The sequence below is a fragment of the Equus przewalskii genome, chromosome 11 (assembly GCF_037783145.1).
Source record: "Equus przewalskii isolate Varuska chromosome 11, EquPr2, whole genome shotgun sequence".
In the NCBI taxonomy this organism is placed as follows: Eukaryota; Metazoa; Chordata; class Mammalia; order Perissodactyla; family Equidae; genus Equus; species Equus przewalskii.
This window is the reverse complement of record NC_091841.1, coordinates 30,958,586-30,980,811: the sequence shown is the minus strand read 5'-3', so window position 1 is coordinate 30,980,811 and position 22,226 is coordinate 30,958,586. Positions and strand designations below refer to the sequence as shown.

The following is a 22,226-nucleotide window of genomic DNA, read 5'->3' as shown; positions in this document are numbered from 1 at the left end:
GATGATTGACATCCCAGGCAGCACGGAGCGGGACGGCGGGAGATTCCATCACGCTACTCAGAATGATGCCCAGTTTAAAACTTAGGAATTGTTTATTTCTGGAATTCTCCATTTAATATTTTCAGACCACGGTTGACGGTGGGTAACTGAAACCACGGAGAAGGGGTTCTCCTGGACTTAGAGCAGACTCCTTAAAGAAGGCCATCTGTGAATTCCACAGACGTTTTGGGGGACAGACGTATGCCAGGAGGCCCTGGAGCCCGGGATCAAGGTGACTGAGGCGGGCTGTGGCTGGGGGGGCTGGTTGTGTCTTCCTCAGGGCCCTGGAGTGAAGGTGCATACGGTTGGGTGGTCTGCCCATCCCTTTTTTGCCCATAAACTCTGTTATATTTTGTACGTGATTTTGCAGAAACAAGTGTCTTAGCTCAGGCTGTCGTAACAAAGTACCACAGACGGGCCAGCTTAAACAACAGACATTCGTTGCTCACAGTTCTGGGGGCTGGAAGCCCAAATCAAGATGCCGGCTGATTTGGTCCCCGTTGAGAGCCCGCTTCCTGCTTGCGGACGGCCACCGACTCGATGTGTCCTCACGCAGCAGAGAGAGAGAGAACTCTGCTGTCTCCTCCTTTTCTGATAAGGCACCAGCCCACCCTTAAGACTTCATTGGACTGTAATTACCTCCCTAAAGGCCCATCTCGAAATAGGTCACATTGGGGGTTAAGGATTCGACCGTTTTAGGGGACACGGTTGGTCCATAGCAAGGAGGCCTTGAGGACTGCGTTCATGACTTCATGGCGCAAGCTGGGGCAGCCTCCCGGGAGGGCAAACCTTGACCTGTCGGCCCTCGTTTTATTAGCGCCTGTCAAGGTCACCCCTCAGAGAGCTTTGTTCCTTGGGAAAATTGTTTTCTAGTTTCTGCAAAGGCGTTAGAGGAACAGGCCAAGCGTATCATGAAAAGGTTAAGAGTTGGATGCACACTGGTTGTTCAGAACCTCTTAAACGATGCTCTCAGCAGCCTGAAACGTAAGCTCATGCTAACACCACGACTTCCGCAGAAATGGTCTGGCCCCGTTTACAGCAGACGCTGGGACAGAAGCCCTCTGCCGCCCGACTGGAAACCCAGCGTGCTCTCTCCAGCCACTGGAGGAGGGGAGGCTGGTGCTGTCTTGAGTCTGGATGGAGACCCGGGTGGAGACCCCGTTCCTGATGCACAGAGCAGCACAGTGCCACGTGAATCTGGGGCATGGAAGGGACGTGTGTTCACCTCCTGAATGGTCCATCTCACCTGCCCTTCTTTGAATGGACTCACCACCCTTCCCCAGACCTGACCCCCGGCCGACGAGGAAAACACACCAAGGAGGCACTGTGACTCATCTTGCCATAGGCAGCGATCTTAAATGAAAACATCATTTGAACGCAGCTAAGGCGTCTGGTTTACCTGCAGCTCGGTTTCTGACCTGGGGGATATTGATTTTGGCTTACAGAGAAGATTCTAAGTGCCTGTAATATCCCTGGAGCCTTTTTCTTCTGGATAGAGAAACAGCTCAGATTTCCTGCCATGCGTGTCTTTACCCAGCCAGCAACGTAGGGCGATTGTGCTTGGCAGGCTGCTGGCCTCCGGGGGACGTCCTCTGTAGATGTGTGACATGGCTTCTGTCTTTCGGGGTCTTGATTCTAGCTGGGAGCCAGAAAGGGCCCTCGGGGAGACGTTCAGACCATTGCTGGCCTGCCTGTTGTGGGAGATGCTGTCCGTCGTCTCCGGGGGAAAGTGTGTCTGGGGCAGGCGCATTTGGGAAATGCTGCATTTGCCAGTGTCTCTGAGAGATGACCATGAAGAGGGCTCTGATAAATTCTGCAGTGAAGAGAGCTGTCTGTTTTTGTTTAATCTAGCTATGTTTCCCACACTTATTTGACTGGGGGAGGATGGGAGTGTGTGGGCACACGCGTGTGTATGCGTGTGTGACGGGAGAATTAGTTCTCCAAACACCAGTTGGGAAGTGGCAGCTTAGGAGATCTTTAGATCTTCACAGGTAGGTGTGGACCCGGCTGTCCCGAGCCGAGAGGAGGGAGAGTTTGTGTAGCCTGGGGAGTGGGATCTGAGCTGGGCTGCTGTGAGCCCGGCTTGAAGGAAGGACTTAGGGGGACAAGGGCGAGGGACTCAGGGTGGAAGACGACGGTACCCACAGGTGGTGGGAAATGGAAGACAGATCTCATTCTGTGCGTTCATCCAAAGATGCGAGGAGGGATGGAAATGGAGACCATATTTGAGACAGTGGTTACGGAAAGACCAAGAAGACCAGGATAGACGGCGCCTCTTTTCATAAATACGGTTCATGCACCCCTTTAACCAGCACAGCAGGTGGGTCTCAGGGGTATTAGTTTCCTGTGGCGGTGGGAACAAAGTCCCACAGACGGGCGGCTTTAGTAACGGGATTTACTGTCTCCCAGTTCTGGAGGCTGGACCGTGTGGGCAGGGCTGGTTCCTCCTGAGGCCTCTGTCCTTGGCATGTAGATGCCGTCATCTCCCTGTGTCCTCACATGGTCGTCCTTCTGTGTGTGCGTCCTCATCTCCTCCTTTTGTAATGATACCCATCATACGAGATTAGGGCCCACCCTAGCGACCTCATTTTACCTTAGTACCCCTTTAAAGATCCTCTCTCCCAATATAGCCTTGTTCTGGGGTGCTGGGCGTCAGGACTTCATAGGAATTGTGGGGGGACACAGTTTAGCCAATAAGAGGGGCTAATGCCATGCCGGTGGCTGGGGTCCACATTTAGACAACCCGCTGGCCCTGCGGTGTGATAGAGAACTCAGCCCTAACAGACGGGGCTGCTGTGCCACGCCATGCGGGCTGCAGTCTCTGTCACCTTGCTAGGGGAGGGTGAGGAGGGGGTCGGCTTCTGGGCAGGGGTCCCCAGAGGAGGTGATACTTGACCCGAGTCCTGGGACTCCCCACACTCTGGGTTGTGGTATGATCCTGATTCAGATAGTGGGTGGCTGGTGCCTTTCTCCAGGGCAGCCTGTGCGGGGGAAGTCCACCCTTCACACATTTTGGGTGCTGGGTCAGAAGGCCTGCTATTACAGAAACTTGGGGAGCAGCCCACCCCGTTGGCCAGTGCCCCCGTGCCTTCCGGTCCCTTGTCATAGGGAGGAGAAACAGGGATTAAATAAACACCAAGAAACAAGGCAAGCTTTTCCCTCACTTTTCCATGTGGTCCACTCTTCCCCAAAACCCACCTGCTCCCGTGCCCCCCACCTGCTCTCAGCCCTGCCTTTACTGTCCTCTCTTAGCGATTTTCAGAGAGCGCAACAGAACCTGGGTTCCTCTAGTATTCAAATCCAGTTCTTCCATTTCCTGTGAAGGCTGCTCTCCATCTGCAGCCATGACCTTGACCTTGAGTTTCAGTGTCTGTGCAAAGCTCAGAGCAGCCCCCTCGGGGGTCCCAGTGCTTTGAAGATGAGAGAATTTTACCCATTTGGAGGCAAAAAATAAATGAGTAGTCACCAAATCTTGCTTCCAATGTGTTAAATATATAAGGTGTCTGAGATTCCACTTAAATAAAAAACCATTTTTTTTGCTATATATATGTGCAATATATATATACACTACACATATACAATAATGTGCTATGCATATGCAGTAATGTGCTATGCATATGCAGTATATGTGCTATGCATATGCAGTATATGTGCTATGCATATGCAATAATGTGCTGTGCATATACAATAATGTGCTATGCATATGCAGTAATGTGCTATGCATATGCAATAATGTGCTGTGCATATGCAGTAATGTGCTATGCATATGCAATAATGTGCTGTGCATATGCAATAATGAGCTATGCATATGCAATAATGTGCTGTGCATATGCAATAATGTGCTATGCATATGCAATAATGTGCTGTGCATATGCAGTAATGTGCTATGCATATGCAATATATGTGCTATGCATATGCAGTAATGTGCTGTGCATATGCAATAATGTGCTGTGCGTATGCAATATATGTGCTATGCATATGCAATATATACATGCTATATATATATATATATGCTATAGATAATAAACCAGAGCCGATGCAAGCTCTGCATTTTTATAGGTCATCTTCGTAGGTCTTGAAACTGTAACCTTGATAAAGTCTACTCCGGCCGTGAGGTTTTTTTGTTTATTTTTATTTCGTGTCTTCTGTCCTAGGTCAGGTTTCACGGTGTCACTGTGGCTGCCGATGCAGCAAGTAGGACAGTCCATCTGTCTGTCCATCAGTGGTAGTAGGGGACCGTGGAGCCAGATTAAGATTTCATGTTCTCTTGGAACAATTTTATTTTTCCTGGAACACTTTAGCAGCAAAATATGGAGTCTTTGTTAAAATTGCTTCAACTGCCATTATTTTATTCTTTCCTTAATTCATAGGCACCCAGCAGGGCCAGTGACACAAACATGTTCTCAGAGCCGCTGCACTTTATCGACCTGTGTTCCTCCAGCTTAATACTTGTCCCCTGAGGTTAGTGACACTGAAACGTTGGCCCCGGGGTGCTGAGTAACCTTCCCTCCCCTGTCCCGGCACCAGCTTTTCCCAGGAAACTGGGTTCCAGATCACATTTTGGTCTTTCCTTTCCTTCCCTCTCTGTGGAGCCTCCCCCACCCCTCGTAACGATGGGTCAGAGAACCCATACGGCCCCTCGCGCCTCCACCGGCCGGGTGAAATGCGGGATGCCCACTCCTGTGTGAATTTCGGACGAACAACGAATAACTGTGTCACATGAGGATGTCCCGTGCAGCGTTTGGGAAATACTTAGAGTCAACCATACTCGTGGTTGATCTGAAATGTAGCAGCCGTCACTGGGTGCCCTCTGTTAACTGGCCATCCTGCCCGGAGTTAATAATTACACATTTCTGCAGGTGTTTGCTTTTCCCACGGATCCGCTGATCACGTGATTTAAGTGTGTTATTAAGGTCGAGAGCCTCCCGCTCCGGCCCCGGGTGGTCATGGAAAGAACTGGAAGGCAGGCGGCCACCTTATCCCCTTCTGGATGTGGTCCCGGCCCCTCCTCAGACCCGTCCAGCGGGGGCTTCTGCACTGCAGCTTTGGTAGCAGATGCGTCCGTTTGTGACCGTCTCCCGCAAGCCACTGCGGGTGGCAAGGGTGGGTGTCCTCATGGCGGGGGCCAGACGAGGGGGTCTGGGGAGCAGGAGGAGTGCAGGGCACGGCACCTTCCCCACCGGATGTCCTCTTTGGGCGATCAGTTTTGTTTCTGGAGTTCGGTTTGACTTTAGCCTGGCACAAAACTCCTCAACACCCCCCTCCCCTTGTTTTTTGGAAGGCAGACCCTGGCTGTTGTGCCCACTTCACGGTTCCGATCTGTGTGTTCAGGATGGTATGTCCAACTGCAGACTTGCTGTGTGTGGCCTGCAAAGTGACCATTGAAAACGATGGATTCCCAATGCTGATCCCTTGCCAGCTCTCGAGTGAGCTCTGACCTGCCTGGAGACCGCCTGCAGAGCTGGTCCCCGGGGCCGAGCGGCCGGCTGCCTACCAGCAGGAGCTGGAGTTGAAACGCGGCCGCCTGGCTGACTTGGGGCACGTGTCCGGCCCCTTTTGCCTTGGCCCCCACTCTGCTCCCTTCCTTGTGTTCGACTGGCTCCTGCGGGCATCTGTGTTCAGGAGCCCTGGTGTCCCCGGGGACGTGTTTGCTGAGTGTCCGCTGTGTCCAGTGAGAATCAGGAGAGTCCCCGTGCGCATGGAGACGGCATACTGCACAGACGAGATGCACACGTGACAAAGGACGCACATCCGGGGCTAAGGAGGGCTTTCGAGAAAGTAAACTGGGCTGGAAGTAGACGGTGGGGCGCGATTGTTTTTTTAAATTTTAAGCCGTGGTGCTCTTTTGGGAAGCTGGGGGTAGAATGCATTTGAGGGAGCCTTCCTATGTGTGCCCCTGAGGGAGTAAGCTGGGCGCTTGGCACCATCTCGTCTGCTCTCTCAAGCGGGCCCTTGACCGACTTAGAGGTGGAAGGCCAGGACGTGGCAGGGACGGGCGTGCACCGTGTGTCTGCTCGGCGTCAAGCTCTGCTCCACACGCCCATTTTTCAGATGCCAACACTGAGGCCCTCGCTGCCCTGAAGCCCCCGTGCTTTCTGGGGCCAAGGTCCATCCCTCGTGGGAATGCTGGCGGAGTGGCAGGTGTGCCTGGAACCGCTTCGTTATCAGACACTCCTGCCTCCACCTGTGCCCGGCTTCCCACAAACCCGACGGCGGTGACTCCACGGTAGATGTTCATGCCCGCCGGAGAAGGGCATGCACGTTCCGTCCTCTCCCTCTGCTGTCTCTCGGCCCCTGTGGGGTTTGGAACCAGCGCAGATGGGGGAGGAAGGAGGGGAAGGAGCAGAAGCTACTCTGAGCTGCCTTACGCCCCTCAGGGCAGGAAGAAGCCACCGGACCCCATGGTGACAAGACCCAACACCTGTGTCCATCCTGGTGCTCAGGTGAGGAAGCCACACCGCTCCCACTGGCCGGGCAGCACCAGGACTCGGTCCTCAGCCCTGGGAGAAGGCTTGTTGCACCTGAGTTCTGCAAAGTTATAGCCACAGACTCGACTCGAGGTGAACCTGGAGCTCCGATTCTTGTTAGAGTTGCCTGGGGGGCTTTTAAGACTCTGTCGACACTGGGGCCTTGCCCGGCACCAATTAAATTGGAATTTCTGGCACTGTGTTTTTTTTAAAGATCCCCAAGTAACTTCCTTCTGCCGTGACTGCTCTCGTGGGCCTGCTTCATTGCAACCTGGGACATAGTTAGAAATAGTTATTTCCGCGTATTATGTCGTTATATTTATCATATAATCTAGATTTATATTGTATATTATAAAATAATATGTTATGATAATTACTTATATATAATTGTATATAATATATTATAATAATTATAATAATATATAATCCTGTATTATAATTGTAACTACCGTATAGTACGTAGCGTGTAAATACTGTACACTGTGTAATTATGCCAGGCGCTCATTTCTTCACGCATAGATGGGGAATGAGCGAATGCATGAACGAACGCGTTGCTCGAAGCTGCAGTGAGGCTGGCTGGCTCCTTCCTCAGGGGGAATCGGGAAGGCCCAGCTCCCGTCCTCGGCCGCAGCTCTCTCTTCCCCCACCAGATTTTGCACTTCTGTGGTGGGAAAACGTCAAGCTGAAATTACAGAGGCGTTTGGTCGGTGAATGCAAGAATACCCGTTTGCCCTGAATTTTAGTTGAGGATTACAATGGGGTGAACTTTGAGATTTTTCATTAAAAAAATGAAATCTTCTTGGTGATTTGGATGAGGTGCCCTTCGAGGCCTTTAATCGGCCGGGTGATGCCCACCCTGGGGTGGTCTGGAGGAGGGGGAGGCAGAAGACAGAGGAGGCGGCCAGTGTGAGTGAGTGGATGGAGCAGTGGTCAGGCTCTCAAACTCACAACCCGGGGCCGGAAAGATATCGCCAGTGAGAGAGCCCGGCAGGCGGAAGGAAGATCGGAGGATGTTGAGTCTGAGAACCCTAACCTGGTGAGGGCATGCCAGGCCAGGGAGGGTGCCACTGCTCGCTCCTGCCCCTAGGTGCCGTGTGGCAGTCCCCAGCATTGCCTGATCCTCCCGATGGTCAAAACAAGCCAGAAATCTGGGTTTTCGTGTGAAATCTCCAGGTTAGCAAACATATGAAAGCCTGTGTAGGTCAAACAAATGGCGTGTGGGGGCCACACGACCCTGGCCTTTTCTCTGAGGACGGTCCAGATCCTGTTGGCAGGAAGGGAGCCCCTGACCTCGGTCCTGGTCTTGCCCTTCCCTCTGGAGGGTGTGCATTTCTGGAGCCGCTCCCTTGCTCGGCCGGGCTTTGCGTGTGCCTGTGTGTCTGGTGAATCCTTGTGCAAGGCTGGGTGGAGGATGGAAACGCACCGGGTGGCTGCGTCCAGGACCGACTCCGCAGGCTGAGCAGGGAAACGCTTCCTGGGGATGTTTGCTGTCGTTAAATGGTCTCTGGAAATAACGGTGGGTGGCAGCTATCCCTAATCAAATGCAGAGTTGGCACTGGATGAGCTGTGTCCTACCTGGGGCTTCTCTGAGCCTCCCCCCCACACGCCACTGTCCATCATGAAACACGAGGATGGGGGACACGCACCCAAGCACCTACCGGGCTGAGCTCCTGGGAGAGAAGGGCAGGTGAGCTCTTTCCTTCCCTCCCTCCCTCCTCCTCCTTCCTTTCTCTCTTCCTTCCTCCCTCCTTCCTTCCCTCGTTCCTCTCTTCTCCTGTGAAATTTCCAACACAGAGAAGGAAAAGCGTGGAGAACAATATAGCAAACATCTGCGTCCCCAGCTTCATCAAAGGTCGACATTCTGTCATATTTGCTGGAACCATTTTAAGGAAATCACACCTTACAAGTGGCGTGGCAAGCCCTGTCAACCCCTTTCTCCCTCCCGAGCGACGGCCGCCCCTCGAGTTTAGAGTTTCTCTTTCCTGTCGTGTGCTTCTCCGCCGTTCCTCCGTGCATGCCCACGTGCCATCGACAGGACCGTGCTGCCGCATCTTCCCAGCCTTTGTGTAGGAAGCATCCGTGCTGTTTGGGTCGTCCCACAGATGCCTCCTTTCACCCCCCTGCTGTGTTTGGGGATCCTCTGTGTGCTGCTGGGGTCGTTCATTCTCACAGCTGTGCAGTCGTGGGAAGAAGAGACCACTCCTTAAGCAGGCAGTCCCTGAACGATGAGGTGGCCCAGGACAGCCTCGTTTTTGCGGGAACGACCTTGTGCCTCTCTGCTTGTGTGCGTGGCCTTGACCTCCCTCACAGGGTTCACATGGAAGTGGAATTGCTGGTTTGGGACATCCTCCACTGGCTCCCCGGCATCCCCGGTTCACACCAGCTTTTCTCCTCACCTTTCTGGACCGCGGCCCACAGAGCTGGGGCGGCCTTCCACGTGCTTGCTCACAGCCCCGGCCCAAGGTGGCAGTCGGCATGGGGTGACAGGTGCTGGGTCTTTGCTGAGGAGCATTTATTGCCTTCCGTCGTGAGGGAGCTGTACCCCCAGCTGCCACGGACTCTCGGGGACCCCGGCTCCGGCGTCAGCCAGCTCACGCCTGTGGGCTCCGCTCACTCCTGGGCCTGGACATTATCTCATCTCTGAGCCCGGCCTGCCTTCCGGTTCTATTTTTACACGTCTCCTCTTCTTGCTCCGTGTTTGAAGCCGAGGGGGTTATTATAGCGTGAACTCGGTGCCCCTCTGACCTGAGCCTGCACGTCCTCTGCTGCTGCTCTATCCTCAAAGAGAAACCAGAGGGAGCCTTTTTTCTTCCTTTGCAAAGTTTCGAGTGGCTCCAGCGGCCCCTTGGTTAGTCCCTATAAACTGTGGTCATGGCCGCAGCGACTTAAGGCTCCTTGTAAATGCCGGGTTTCCCGGCACCCGGCAGAGCTCCCTCCGCCCCCTGCCGGTCCTGCCTGCGCCCCGCTTGGGTCCAGGGAGGTGGGGGTGGGGGCGCGCGCTCTCGCTGCCTTCAGATCCGCGCATCACACGCGACTGGACCTGAGCCTGCACTCACGCAAGCACCAGTGTCCACTGCGCCCCTGGCTTTTCTTTCTTCGATTTTCACATTTCCTCGTCTTTTTCCTCCTCCCTACAGACATAGGGCAGCCATGCCGCGCAGCCCGACATCCAGCGAGGACGAGATGGCCCAGAGCTTCTCCGACTACTCCGTGGGGTCGGAGTCCGACAGCTCCAAAGAAGAGACCATCTACGACACCATCCGGGCCACCGCGGAGAAGCCGGGCAGCGCCAGGACGGAGGAGGGCCAGGGTAACACGTTGGTGATCCGCATCCTCATCCAGGACCTGCAGCAGACGGTGAGCCCCCAGCTCATTCCTGGTCCACATCAAGCGTGATTTGAACTCAAGGGTGCCTATGGTCACCCTCTGCATGGCCGGTCCTGGTGGCTCCCCCACATGTTGTGCTGTTGACTGCCACCCCACTCCTGCTGGTCCCAACCGTCCCCGTGCCTGCCTCGGTCCCCGTCATTCGTGGGGCACCTACTACGTGCCGGGATGGAGGCCACACCTGCAGGGCACAGAGACTAGCCCTGCAGAGGAAACGCACACAGTAGGCACATTAGCAAACAGGGCTCCCAGCACCCAAGCTGCCCTGTGCTCAGTCACACACAGCCCCCGACGTCCCTTGCTCATTCCCACTTGCTGGGTGTGCAGCTCTGCCTGGGCGCCCTTCCCCGCAGTGCCCGCTGGCTGACTCCTGGTTCTCCCTCAGGGTCTGGACCACATTCTGGTTCCTGTGTCCCCCCCAGCCCTCGGGGCTTCTTCTTTCTCATGGCCTCTGGCATCCACCCCCACCTCGCGCTTGCCTAGTGCCTGTGGGTCCTTGCTGGCGGGTCTCCCTGGAGGGTTGACTCGTGGGTGTGCAGCAGGGCGCCCAGCTGCCTGTGTGGCACTGGCCCCGTGGGTGCTCCAAATCGATCACCGAAGATGCCTGAGCGAGCATCCCCAGGTCGCACCACCTTGCGCCTCCCTCCCGGACACTTTCGGACTCGACTCCCTGAGAAAGCGTTTCATGTGAGCTTTGCTTCCTTGATCCCTGACTTTTTTTTCTTTTATAAGTCTATCGGGGCTTTCTGATGAAATCGGAAACTGCTCAGAGCAGAGATAAGCACTTGCAAATCTTGCCTCTCCCGGTTCCCGTGAAAGGGCTGCATTCCCACGAGTGCTCCTCAAGTCCTCCTGGTTGGTGACGTTGCTGGTCTGGGGGAGGTTGGGCGATTCTCAGGGACATCGACATACTGTTGTGCATGGTCCTTTTAACATGCCCTTGCTCAGTGACTTGCATGTGTTTGAGTGTCTGTGATGAGCCAGGTTATGTTCCAGGCACTGGGGTGGAATCCCACACACGGCAGCTAGGAAGGTTTTGTACGATGGGAAGGGTGTGAAGAAAGTAATCCAGCATGGGGTGATGGGTGTGGGTGATGGGCAATGGAGTGATGGGTGACGAGTGTGGGTGATGGATGATGGGTGTGGATGATGGGTGATGGATGATGGGTCATGGGTGATGGAGTGATGGGCGTTGAGTGTGGGTGATGGGTGATGGTGTGGAGGGGTGATGGGTGTGGGTGATGGGTGATGGATGATGGGTCATGGGTGATGGAGTGATGGGTGTTGAGTGTTGGTGATGGGTGATGGATGGGTTTGTGGATGATGGAGTGATGGCTTATGGAGTGATGGGTGTTGAGTGTGGGTGATGGGTGATGGTGTGGAGGGGTGATGGGTGTGGGTGATGGGTGATGGATGATGGGTGTGGGTGATGGAGTGATGGGTGTTGAGTGTTGGTGATGGGTGATGGATGGGTTTGTGGATGATGGAGTGATGGCTTATGGAGTGATGGGTGTTGAGTGTGGGTGATGGGTGATGGTGTGGTGGGTGATGGGATGACAGAGGCGATGGGGTGGTGATCTTTGCAGGGCTGTCAGATTACTGGCCAGCTCTTTAAGGCACAGTGCCTCCAAGGCCCCCATAATTCAGCTGGAGCGTGGGAATGGGAGCTTGTGGGGATGCCTAGGAGCTTGTGGGTTAGATGAGATCTGAGCTAGAGAGACAGCGGCCTCTGCAGGCCATAGTGGGAAGTTTGACTTCTGCTCTAACTGCGTAAGGAAATGGTCAGAGGGCCTCAGCCCAGGCTTGTTTAAGGCCTATATTGTACAAGAAAACGGTTCATTCCATCTTCTGGTGTTTCCTACATGGTATTGGCTTCTTCCCAATGAAATTGTGTTAAACTGAACAGGAAGGTATTTAGGGTCTCTCTTGTGCCAGGTGCTAAACCCGGTGCCGGGGAAGTGGAGGTGAACATCCTCCGAGCATGGCGCACGTGAGGAAGACGGTTGTTCTGGGGCAAACGGGCGTGAGCAGGTCCCTGTGGGTGAAGGGGGAGCAGGAGCCGGGGATCTCCCCTTCAGTGCTTCCGTTTCAGCTGGGGCTTGAAGGACCGAGAGGGCTTCACTCTGGGGAGGACATGGCAGGGGAAAGGGGTGCACTGGAGCTTGGGCTGGGCAGTGGACACAGCGGGCAGAGGGGTGGGTTGGACCAGGGGTGGGGTGTGGTGTGATGGGGGGACCTGACCGGCTGGGCTGGGCTGGGTTTGAGCTCTTTGTGGAGTCTCACTGAGCAGATGACAAAGTCTGGGGCACACAGGGGAGGCTCAGAGAGGCCCTCCAGAGGCCAAGTGTGCGCCTCCGGTGGTGGGAATTCTCTTGTCTCTCCCGATCAGGTGGCCTGGAGTCTCAGAGAGCAGCCCTTTCTGCCATAGGTGCATGTGCCGGATGGGGTGGCGTGGGGCGGCCACAGCTCTCCTTGGGGGCTCCCCATTTATAGAAGAGGAAGGAATGGGCCTCCACCTTCGACTGAACCCGCCGGGGCGTGCTGGGTGCTAAGTCACGGTGCCATGTCCCTCTCTGACTTGTGGCACGCTTTGTCTCAGGTGTGGTTTTGAGCCCCAGTGTCCTGCTGCGTGCCCAGCACAGGGAGGTGAGGACGGAGCTCGGGCACGGAGCAGACGTTGTGGGCATGGTGGGGACCCTGGTTGGGTCGAGTTGGGAGCATTTCACATGCCGTCCTCTGGGAATGGCCAGGCAGCCTGAGCAATGAGGGGGCCGTTGGTGCAAAGGCCCCTCTGCTGCAGAGAGAACATGGGGCCGTCCCAGGACTAGGACTCGGGCACCTGGGTGAGACTGGATCGTCTCCTTCTGTGCTGTCCCGTCGTCTCTCTTTCTCACGTCTTGTCGGTCTTGGGGTGCTAAGGACCCTCCTCATTTGAGAGTTGTGTTAAAGGAGGTGGGAGAAGTGGGGCTGGATCTGTGAAGGTGGTGAAGACAGGGTGGTATAGACGAGGTGGTGTAGACAGCCTCGGAGGCTCTCTAGATAGCAGGCCCGGAACTACAAGTCCACCCTTTGTACATGAAGAGTGACGGGTGGTGGCAGAGGCCGTGATGGGGAAGGGACGTGCGCTGGGATCAGAGGAAGGGGCGGCCCGTCCCACTGCGCCACCTGCTGGCCATTCGGTGCTGGCGCTCTTACTAGGCTTGCGTCACCCTGCTCTGTGCACATCCAGGGCCCCATCTTCCAGCGCTGTGGGGTCTGATGAGTGGGTTCAGTGCCTCCGAGGGCTGCGTCTCTCCTCTCCCCCCATGTAGGCAGCTCCAGCAGGGGACCTCTGCTCGTGGCCCGGCCCTAGGCCCCCGCTCTCCCTGGGGACGGGTGCTGCCCGGGCTGAGAGTTCTGTACTGCTGGCACCTGTCATCCCAGAGCGAGGTCAGCCAGATGCTCCACCTTCTAGGGAAAGCTCGGGGTGACCCGATGCCCCAGAACTAATCCAGCAACACCGCCGGCCGCAGGGCCACGCCGGCAACACAGATGAGTCTTTTCGGGAGTGCGGACATGGTGCCGAGGCGCTCTTTCTTCTATGCCATTTAACGTCTCTTATAAAAGTTACGTCATTCTTATAAAGCACAGACGTCAGCCCCAGAAGTGGTTGTCAGTAGCGTTTGGTGGACATTCTAGACGTGCCTCTCCAAAGGGTTCCAGGTAGTGGGTGGATGTGCATACGGATAGAAACACAGGTCGGTACACACACTGCTAATAACTCACCATCATGAAGGTGATTTAATTTGACTATAAAAGGCTAAAAAGACCATGAAGGAAATATGAACTTTAGTAGTGTTTTTTGTCACAAGAGACACTGTTTCCAGATAAATCCGTGAAGTTAAAAGAAACAGTTATGAAACTCTGGAAGGCTGGAATCTTTATTTGTTTTCTTTTTTTTTTTTGTGAGGATGATTGGCCCTGAGCTCACGTGCGTGCCCATCTTCCTCTATTTTATGTGGGATGCCGCCACAGCGTGGCTTGACGAGCAGTGCAAGGTCCACACCCAGGATCCTAACCTGAGAACCCTGGGTGGCCAAAGTGGAGCACGTGAACCTAACCACTGCGCCACCGGGCCGGCCCCTTGTTTTCATTTTTAATTCCAGTCTTTTTCCTCCTTTTTTCATGCTCTGAGGAACTGAGTTCTTTCTCCTTATATCATTTGGGGTAAATTAAGCTAATGTCTGTAATAAACAGACCTCCAAACCTCAGGAGCTTGGCACAAAGATGTTTTCTTTTTTTTTTCTTCCCGGTCCACTGGAGATTGGCAGGGACAAAGAGGCAGAGGTTCTGCTCCACGCAGTCCCTCCGGGGGTGCAGGCTCCTCCCATCTAGTAGCCAGGCGGTTCCCTAGAGCTCTGGAATCCCCCGCAGGGTCCCCTGTATGTGCCCAGAGGATGAGGGAGGGAAGAGAGAGAACTCGTGGACCACGTCACTCCCCCCACCTCCCCTCGCTTCCTCTGGAGGCTGCTCCTGACTGTAGAGGGGGCTGGGCATCGTAGCGTAGCTCTGAGCGTGGGTCACAGTGTGTCGAACAAGTAGCTGGTTGCACACGCACGTGCACACACATGCACCCTCCTCTCCTCCCCTGCTTCCTGATTCTTCTTGGTGCAGAACTGTTTCCACGTGGTCACCATCCATCTCACTAATGTCCATGCTGCTTCAGAGCGCCGAGTGTCTCCATCCCTCTTCCAGGGCGAATGCCCATTGCCAGGTGTAAGTGGCCTCTATCTCATGTCACCCCTGATTGGGATGGAGTTAATCAGTTCAGTCTTTTCTCCAGGAGGTTCCTGAGGGCGGTGCTTCCTGGGTGAATGTACAGTTGATTCTCATTATTTGCGGTAGTTGTAGCCTAAAAGCCACCTTGAGCAAGCGAGTACTGAACCCCACCTGTAGGGGACATGCAGGGTTAGGTTCCTGTGGGCCTCTGGTCGCAGCATATTCACGGATGGATCAGTCCATGACCTCGTTTTATATATTTCTGTGTAAAGACACCTGATCTGATACACATAGTTGATTCATTAACATGGAACCCACCGCCAGCGGCACTATAGCGCACGTGTGGAACGAAGCTCATCGAACCACACGTATTTCCTCTGGGTGGCACCCCGCAGCCTTCTTGTGCTTAGCATCCCTAGACAGGTCTTCAGCACCACACTTGGGTGCAGGGAAATCACCAACAAAAAGCACAGAAGTGCAAAAATGGGGCACGAAATAGACCACAATGAGGACGCTGGTTTACAAGGTGGCAGCTGAAACAGAAGGCAGAGCATCGCCTTGTCCAACCTCAGCTGGAACCTGCCCGTCGGGCAACTCAGTTTTATTGACTCAATTCGGTTTTACTGTAAATGATCACAAAGGTGTCGCAGGTATTGATTTGGGGTCACAAATAAATTTTAGCCAGTAGGCAAATCCCAAATACGGAATCTGTGACTAACGAGAATGGAGCACATGCTTAAAAATATTTCTGAGTTCCCTCGGTTGGCGTGTCGTTTTTCTTCTGTGATATGTTTTGAGTCACAATTCCTACCCTCCCCCCCCGCCCCCAATCTATGGGATGTTGTTGCATGACCTTCTTGCCCTGAAGATTGCTTTGGATATGTCTTGTTGGTGGCTTGATTTGCTTTTTTTTTTTTTACTGGATTCCTACAGAATTGACTTCAGTTACGACACCAGGAAGTGGCGCTGGCCGCTCTGTTTTTCCTGGAAAACCTTCCGATCTGCAGGTACTGTTTGTCCTTCGTTTCAGGGATGTTTTCTTCCTTCTGTTCCTTTTCCACGTTGCCTGTCGGGTTCTCTGTTTCCAGGACAGCAGTTACTCTGATGATGGCTTACCCTTCTCCTCATCTGTTTTCTTTTCTGCAATTGCTTTGATCACTCGGTGTTTTCCTGTTTGTTCTCTGCGATTTTCCTGAGACTTTCTTTGTTTTCTGGCATTTTCAGTGGGATCCGTTCTGTTCTGTTTCTTGTAATTTCTAATTTGTTGTCATCGTGTTATTTTGACTTTCCATTTTGTGCTTTCAGCCCTGTGCTCACTCTTTTTCAAAATTATTCTTGTGAGTTATTTATTTCTTTAGTGGGTTTTATGGCTTATTATTTTCTTCCCTAGCATAAAGCGCTCTTGGAGATCTTTCTTGTTTTAATTGAGGTGTATTTTCATCCGGAATAGGTGGATCAGATGTCAGAGTTTTGCATGCCGTCTCTCTTCCTTTCTTCATTTCTTTCCTGTAAGGTCTTCTTTATCTCCATGCTCTTCTTCCAGACTTGTTCCAGTGGTTTCTCAGCTGCTTGGCATCTTTCTGTTTGGAGAGCACCTACAGACCGGGTGGTCTGCAGACCCTTTAGATGCGAAGGCCCAGGGATGGGGAGTGCCCAGTCGTTTCAGAAGGCCTGGCCTCCCCTTTTTCTTCTGAGATTTTCTGAAGTGCTCTGCTCTGGAGCATGGTGCAGGGAGCATGTCCCATTCTCACGGGGGACACTCCCAGCCCTTGGAGCAGCCCCCGTTCAGCGAGGAGCCCTGCTGGAGGGGGGGGGGTCTCTGCTGGACAGTCAGCCCTGGTCATCTGCTTTTGTCTCCCCAACCCCTGCCCGGTGAGAGGAGGGGAGAGAGAAGGACCCCCTGTGTTGCGTCTGTCCATATTAGAGCATATGGACGCGGGATGCCTGGATTTTTGTCTCCTACGGTACCACTTACGGCAATGAAAGTGAGGTTAGGAGTCCCTCACTCCCTAAGTGTCCACTTTCTCCCCCTGTCCCAGGGGGATGCCTTTGGCATTAGGTTATGCCTGTTCTCTATTTTTGGTAATTTGGGGGGTACCCTTCATTATTTAGGGTCACTTGGTCAGAGCTGTCTTCATCCCTTCTCAGCCCCGGGATGCTGCATTGCTCATCGAAAGGCCCCACCAGTGGGGACCTGGGTGACCTCAGGGTGCACCCATCCTTACGTTGCAGCATTTTGGCTGTTCGACCCCAGTATTCCATGTTGGTGTTTATTGATCCGGAGGGATGTGGAGGACTGGAGAAGCTCTCCTCTTGAACTTCAGACCCCAGACCTAAAGATCCGAATGTGGAAGGCCAGAGGGATGCGGGGGATGGAGCTGCTGGGGGTGGAGGCACCCTGTCCCCGCTCACTGCCCCGGGGGGGCCACCCCCTCAGCCCGCAGCCCTCCATCCGGATGTCGCACATCCCTGCAGACCTAGTCCCTCTTTTGGGGAAACCCCTGTCCCATAACTGCGCCAGCACATCTTGTGTAACTTCCTGAACGTCGACCTCGGGCCACTCGCCGTATCAAGGTCTTTACGTGCATTATTTCACGTAGTTCTCGTGACATCCCCTGAGCTGGGCAGCACATCTGAGCATTTTATTGAAGTATAACACACCTGTAGAAAGTGCCCAGATCTTAAGTGCACAGAGAGGGCGTGATGTGTGACCAGCATTTAGACGAAGAGGTGGAACATTCCCCACATCCCAAGGCCCCACGATGCCCTCCCAATCCCGAGGTAGGTCTGTGATTCCTCCAGTGCACAGTGGGAACGCTGAAGATCAGACCCCAGGCAGGGCTAGAGAGAGGCAGGGCTAGAGAGGGGCGGGGCTGGTGGCCTGGGACATGCAACCTTGAGCCTCTGCCTGCTGGATGCCGGCGTTGGATGCACCCGCTGGTCACCTGGTACCTGGCCCTAATTTGCTTCTGCAGCTGGTATCCGTCACGGGAAGGTGCCCAGAGGGCAGCCCTGCGGAGGAAGCAGCACGGGGTCAGGCTCATCCCGGACGGCTCAGAGTCACGTCCCCGCCACAGTCTGCAAAATGCTGAAGGTCTCCGAGCCCGGGCACCAGGTGAAGTGAGGCAACGCAGGCTGGGCGTGCAGCTGCTACCAGCAAGCGCCCGTTAAACATCTGTCTCCTTGATGGTCTCCGTGGTCCGAGCCCATCTGTTGGCACTGTCCCCATCTGGGAGGCACTCAGCAGTCACAACGGAGTCAGAGGCCATTTTGCCGTCTCGGCTGTTGAGACCCTCGGGGGCAGCCGTGGGACGTTAGGAGAGGTGGCCCCACGTTGGAGCTGATCTGGAGGCCCGCATCCACCCCCTGCCTGGTGGGGTGGCGCCGGCCGGCTCATGCCCCTAGGGGGTCTTCTGTTGATTGGTGCCCGGCGGAGGCTTTGGAACATGTCGGGGTTGCTGATGGAGAGGTACCTGCTCTCCAGGCCCAGAATGACGATGATTCTTCCTGAAAGGGAGATCCTCCCAGAGGTTTGGTCTCTACTCCCAGGAGCACCATTGTTTCCGGAACCTTCTGAAGACTCCCCCTCTTCACTTTGTTCAAGACAAAGGCCCTGAGGCTGAGACCAGAAATCCCACGGGCATGGGCTCTCTTCAACAAAGCGGCTGTTGTTCCTGCGTGAGGGCCCTTGTGGGGCTGAATCTCCTGTAGCAGGGGATGCGAGACGGGCCCTGGAATCCTGCCCGGGGGTCAGGGGAGCCGTTGAGCAGACTTATCACCCTGGTGCCTCCCCGCTGCCGGGAGAGAGTGGCTGCAGAAACTCATGCAGCTGTCTCTCTTCTGCCCCAGATGCGGTCCTGCACCCCACTTTTGGTCCCTCACCCCACGTGCAACCCCTCACCCCACGTGCCATTTGGACTTGCGTCTTCTCGCCGAGTGCCTGCTCTGAGTCTCACACCTCCAATGGGGCTGACGTTTTAAACCTTTGAGCGAGAGCCTCTGGCGGTGCTAAAAATCCTTCCAGGCACACTTCCCCGGGGCCGCCCTGCACCCCGGAAACCCTGATGAGCAGAGTCCTGGGCCGGTGGGTTCCCAGGGCCGTGCGTGGAATGGCATGATGGGGTGGGCTCTGGGAAGGTGGCGGGTGTGTGTCCTTCTGCTCTCTGGATGATCACACACGCACAAAGGGCCTGTTGTGGGCTTGAGTGCTGGCACCGGGCAGTGAGCTCCTCCTTTTAAACAGGCGGCATGTGCCAAAATCAATAGAAACTATCATTCTTCTGTTGTTTATGTTTTGAGGGCAGTGAAGGAGGAAGTGGGAACAAAGCTGGCACTGGGGCACACAGCGGTCCGGTTTCCACTCGACACTGAATGTCACGTCACAAGTAGAGAGCACAAGAAAATAATATGGGACTGTGCCGCGCCTCGGGGTCCCTTGGGTGTCTACACCATCTCCCACCTCTGCCCCAGGGTTCGCCCCAAGAGCTCTGCTGGAGCTGCGAGCCCATGTGCCCATCCCCACGACCTGTCTGAATGAGTCAGTGGAGGTGTGAGGGCCTGGCCCACCTCCTGGCAGACGCTTCAGGAAAATGAGTCTCTCCTTTTTGCGTTAATCAATGGTTCCATTTATTAATTAAGTGCATCTTCAAGTTTATTTCATTTAGGAAAAAGCATTTCAGCTGGTGTCCTGACCCCCTCAAGGATAATTTATTGCCGTTTATCCGTTCTTTCTCTCTCTCTCTCTCTCTCTCTCTCACACGCTCAAATTTCTTCTGTCAAGCCTCGGCCTGCCGCATCCCTGCCGTGCCTGCCTCCCCCGCCCCACACATCAGCTGATGGAGACGCGCTCTAATCCATCACCGGCTCCCGAATGGACTGTCAGATATGCTTGATGGCCAAGTGACCTTGGCCTCCTGCTTTATCACTGAGATCAAAATAGAACTCCGGGAGCAGAGAGGTTCCACCTCCCGCGCCTTCAGGTTTTGAGCCCTTCTTTATCTCTTGGTCGCAGACACCTCATCCTTTTGCTTTTTGTTTCTGAGGTTTCCCATGTGTTTGAATATTAGGAGGCCTTCACCTGTCTTGGCAGTTTCTGAGCCCGTCTCCTTGTACGGCAGCTGAGAATCGAGCCCCTGGGGTGGCCTCTCATCCTGCAGAGACCCTGAGGCCGCCGTCCATTGCGATGGAGGGTGCTGGAAGGCCGGCGCAGGAGTCGTGTGTGACTTTGAAAAGCTCCGTTTGAGCACGTTGCTGGGCACATGTCTAATTCGTGACTCTTGGTCCTCCAGGAGGCCAGAGGCTGCGTGTCTTCTTTCGGGAGCTCATGGAGTCCAGACTGTGGACATTAGTGGCCGGAGGGATGGCCTCTTAATTTGGCTCCAAGAAGGTTTGCCATTGATTCATTAGGATGCGTCTTTCTAGAGGGGAAGCTGTGGGTCAGGTCCTTTCTGCCGCTCTCTCTCCAGCATCCTAGCACCTAAGGAATGAAGAGGGTGGAGGCTCGGGCCCAGCAGGAAGCGCAGGCTGGCCGCGCAGGCTCCCCAGGCCCAGCGCTTACAGGCGCTGCCCCCGCCCTGGCTCGTCTCCCTTTCAAACAGGATGCCCTTACCTGGAATCCTGCCCTCCCTCCCGATCTCTTTACTTGCTATTCCTCTCTCACGACAAAGCTTGGGGAGGCCTTCCTGAAACTCCAGCCTGGCAGGAGGCTCTGGGATCACTCTGTGTTCTTCCTATGCCCGGGACCCGTTCCCACGTCTGTGAAGGACGTCCGTGTCCACAGCCACATCTTCAGCTCCAACCTCCCATCTCAGGGCCAGACCCCACTTCTCTCTTGACACCGTCTCAGTTGCAAGCTCAAAAGCCCCTCGACTCAGTTGTCCAGAGCGGGTCCCCTGACCTTCCCTTCCTCTCTGTGACCCTCCAAACCTGGCCCCACTGAGGTTCCCCAACTTGGCAAGTGGTTCCTTTAAAAAAAGACAACCTTCTTGAGGTATGATTGACAGGCCATAAAATTCACTCTTTTTAAGTATGCCATTCAGTGGTTTTCAGTCAATTTGCCAAGTTCTGCAATCATCAGTGCTTCATCCCTTTTTCTGGCCGGGTCCCGTTTCGTGGCCTGCACGGACCACGTGCTGTCCGTCCATTCCCCAGCTGACGGCCGGTCGGGTTCTTCCACGCTTTGACCGAGAAACTTCTCTGATTCTGTTTCCGGAATGAAGGGGTATCTGAGCATTCCATCTCCCCAGCCACCAGAGGCACTTCACCCCCAAGTCCTACCCTTCGAACTTCTGAATCCCTGTGACCCTGTGTCACGCTCTCCACCCTTATCACCACCCCGACTCCACCTCTGTTACTGCCATCTTTCTCCCGAACCAGGACGGCTTCAAACCCCTTTCCTCTTGGAAGCTCCCCACACAACACCTGAGGTCATTGGTTTAACGTACATACAGTTGCCACCATGTGTATAAAACTCTCCTATGAGTGCTTCCTGTTCTCAGGACGAAGCTCGGATGCACGTGGTACCCTTCTCCCTCCCCTGGGGTGGATCCTCCATGAGATGTCTCCATGCCTTTGCTCCGCGCTTTCCTCCCAGATGAGACTTCACAGTTAAGGACGTGGGTCACTGCTTGGTCAGTGTCCCTCTCCACGAGGGGTCCTGTGTCTGCTCTGCTCGTCTTTGTGTCCCAGCGGCTGGTACAACTGAGTGAACAAGGAGCATCTAGTGAGAGTGAATGAGTTCATCTAAAACTCTTGCCTCCACTGGGTGAGGAGGTGGCCTCTGAGCTGAGCCCCGGTTGAGGCTGTGCAGGGGCAGAGAGGCTGAGGTGGGAATGAACTGGGCGAGTCGAAGCAGCAGAGAAGGCTGAGGGCCGCGGGCTGGAGCGAGGTGGGAGCTCCTCCAGGAATCCACGGAGACGTTGACCGAGGCTGGGACTAAGGTGGCAGGAGAAGGTGGGGACCCACGGACGGGTCAAGACGACCAAGTCAACGAGGTCGGAGCAGATGTGACTCTTGCACATCTCTTGAGAGTTGTGCTCTGGCTGGGCGAAGGGTCCTTAACGGTGACTTGTATCAACACGTCTTAAAATGTGGTGCCTTGGTCTTTGATGTTTCTCAGGACAGGGACAAAAGAAGATTTGTTTTCTTTTCTTTGAAAAATTGAGATAAAATTTGCATACCATACAATTTACCCATTGAAAGTGTACACTTTGATGGGTTTTGGTAAATTCACATGTGACGGTACCCATCACCTGAAGCAATCTTAGAATATTTTCGTCACCCCAAGAGAAAACCCCATAGCCATTAGTAGCCAGTGCCCATTCCCCCTGCCCCAGCCCTTGGCAACTGCTCATCTGCTATCTGTGTCTATGGATTTGCCTGTTCTGGACATTCCATATCAGCGGAATCGGGTGATATGTGGCCTGTGAGGTGGAGCCGTGTTTTCTTTCGTTGTCTGTTTCTCCTGTTGGGGACAAGCCCATCCCCTTAAGTCTACCCCTAAGACCAATGCTTACCCTAGTGACGCCTCAGATGTCGCCACTAAGTGGCCTCACACGTCCTCCAGTAGTTCAGGCA

General features: G+C 54.5%; 1 protein-coding gene across 14 annotated transcripts in view; it reads left to right on the top strand.

The window, feature by feature from the left end:
• SHANK2 (SH3 and multiple ankyrin repeat domains 2) overlaps positions 1-22,226 on the top strand; it is a 561,061-nt gene that overhangs the window by 62,571 nt on the left and 476,264 nt on the right. For all 14 annotated transcript variants that reach the window (XM_070565748.1, XM_070565747.1, XM_070565746.1 and 11 more), the window contains exon 3: positions 9,644-9,863. In XM_070565748.1, coding sequence (XP_070421849.1) covers positions 9,657-9,863 — 207 coding nt within the window. In that variant the 5' untranslated portion in view covers positions 9,644-9,656. The remainder of the gene's footprint in view (positions 1-9,643; positions 9,864-22,226) is intronic.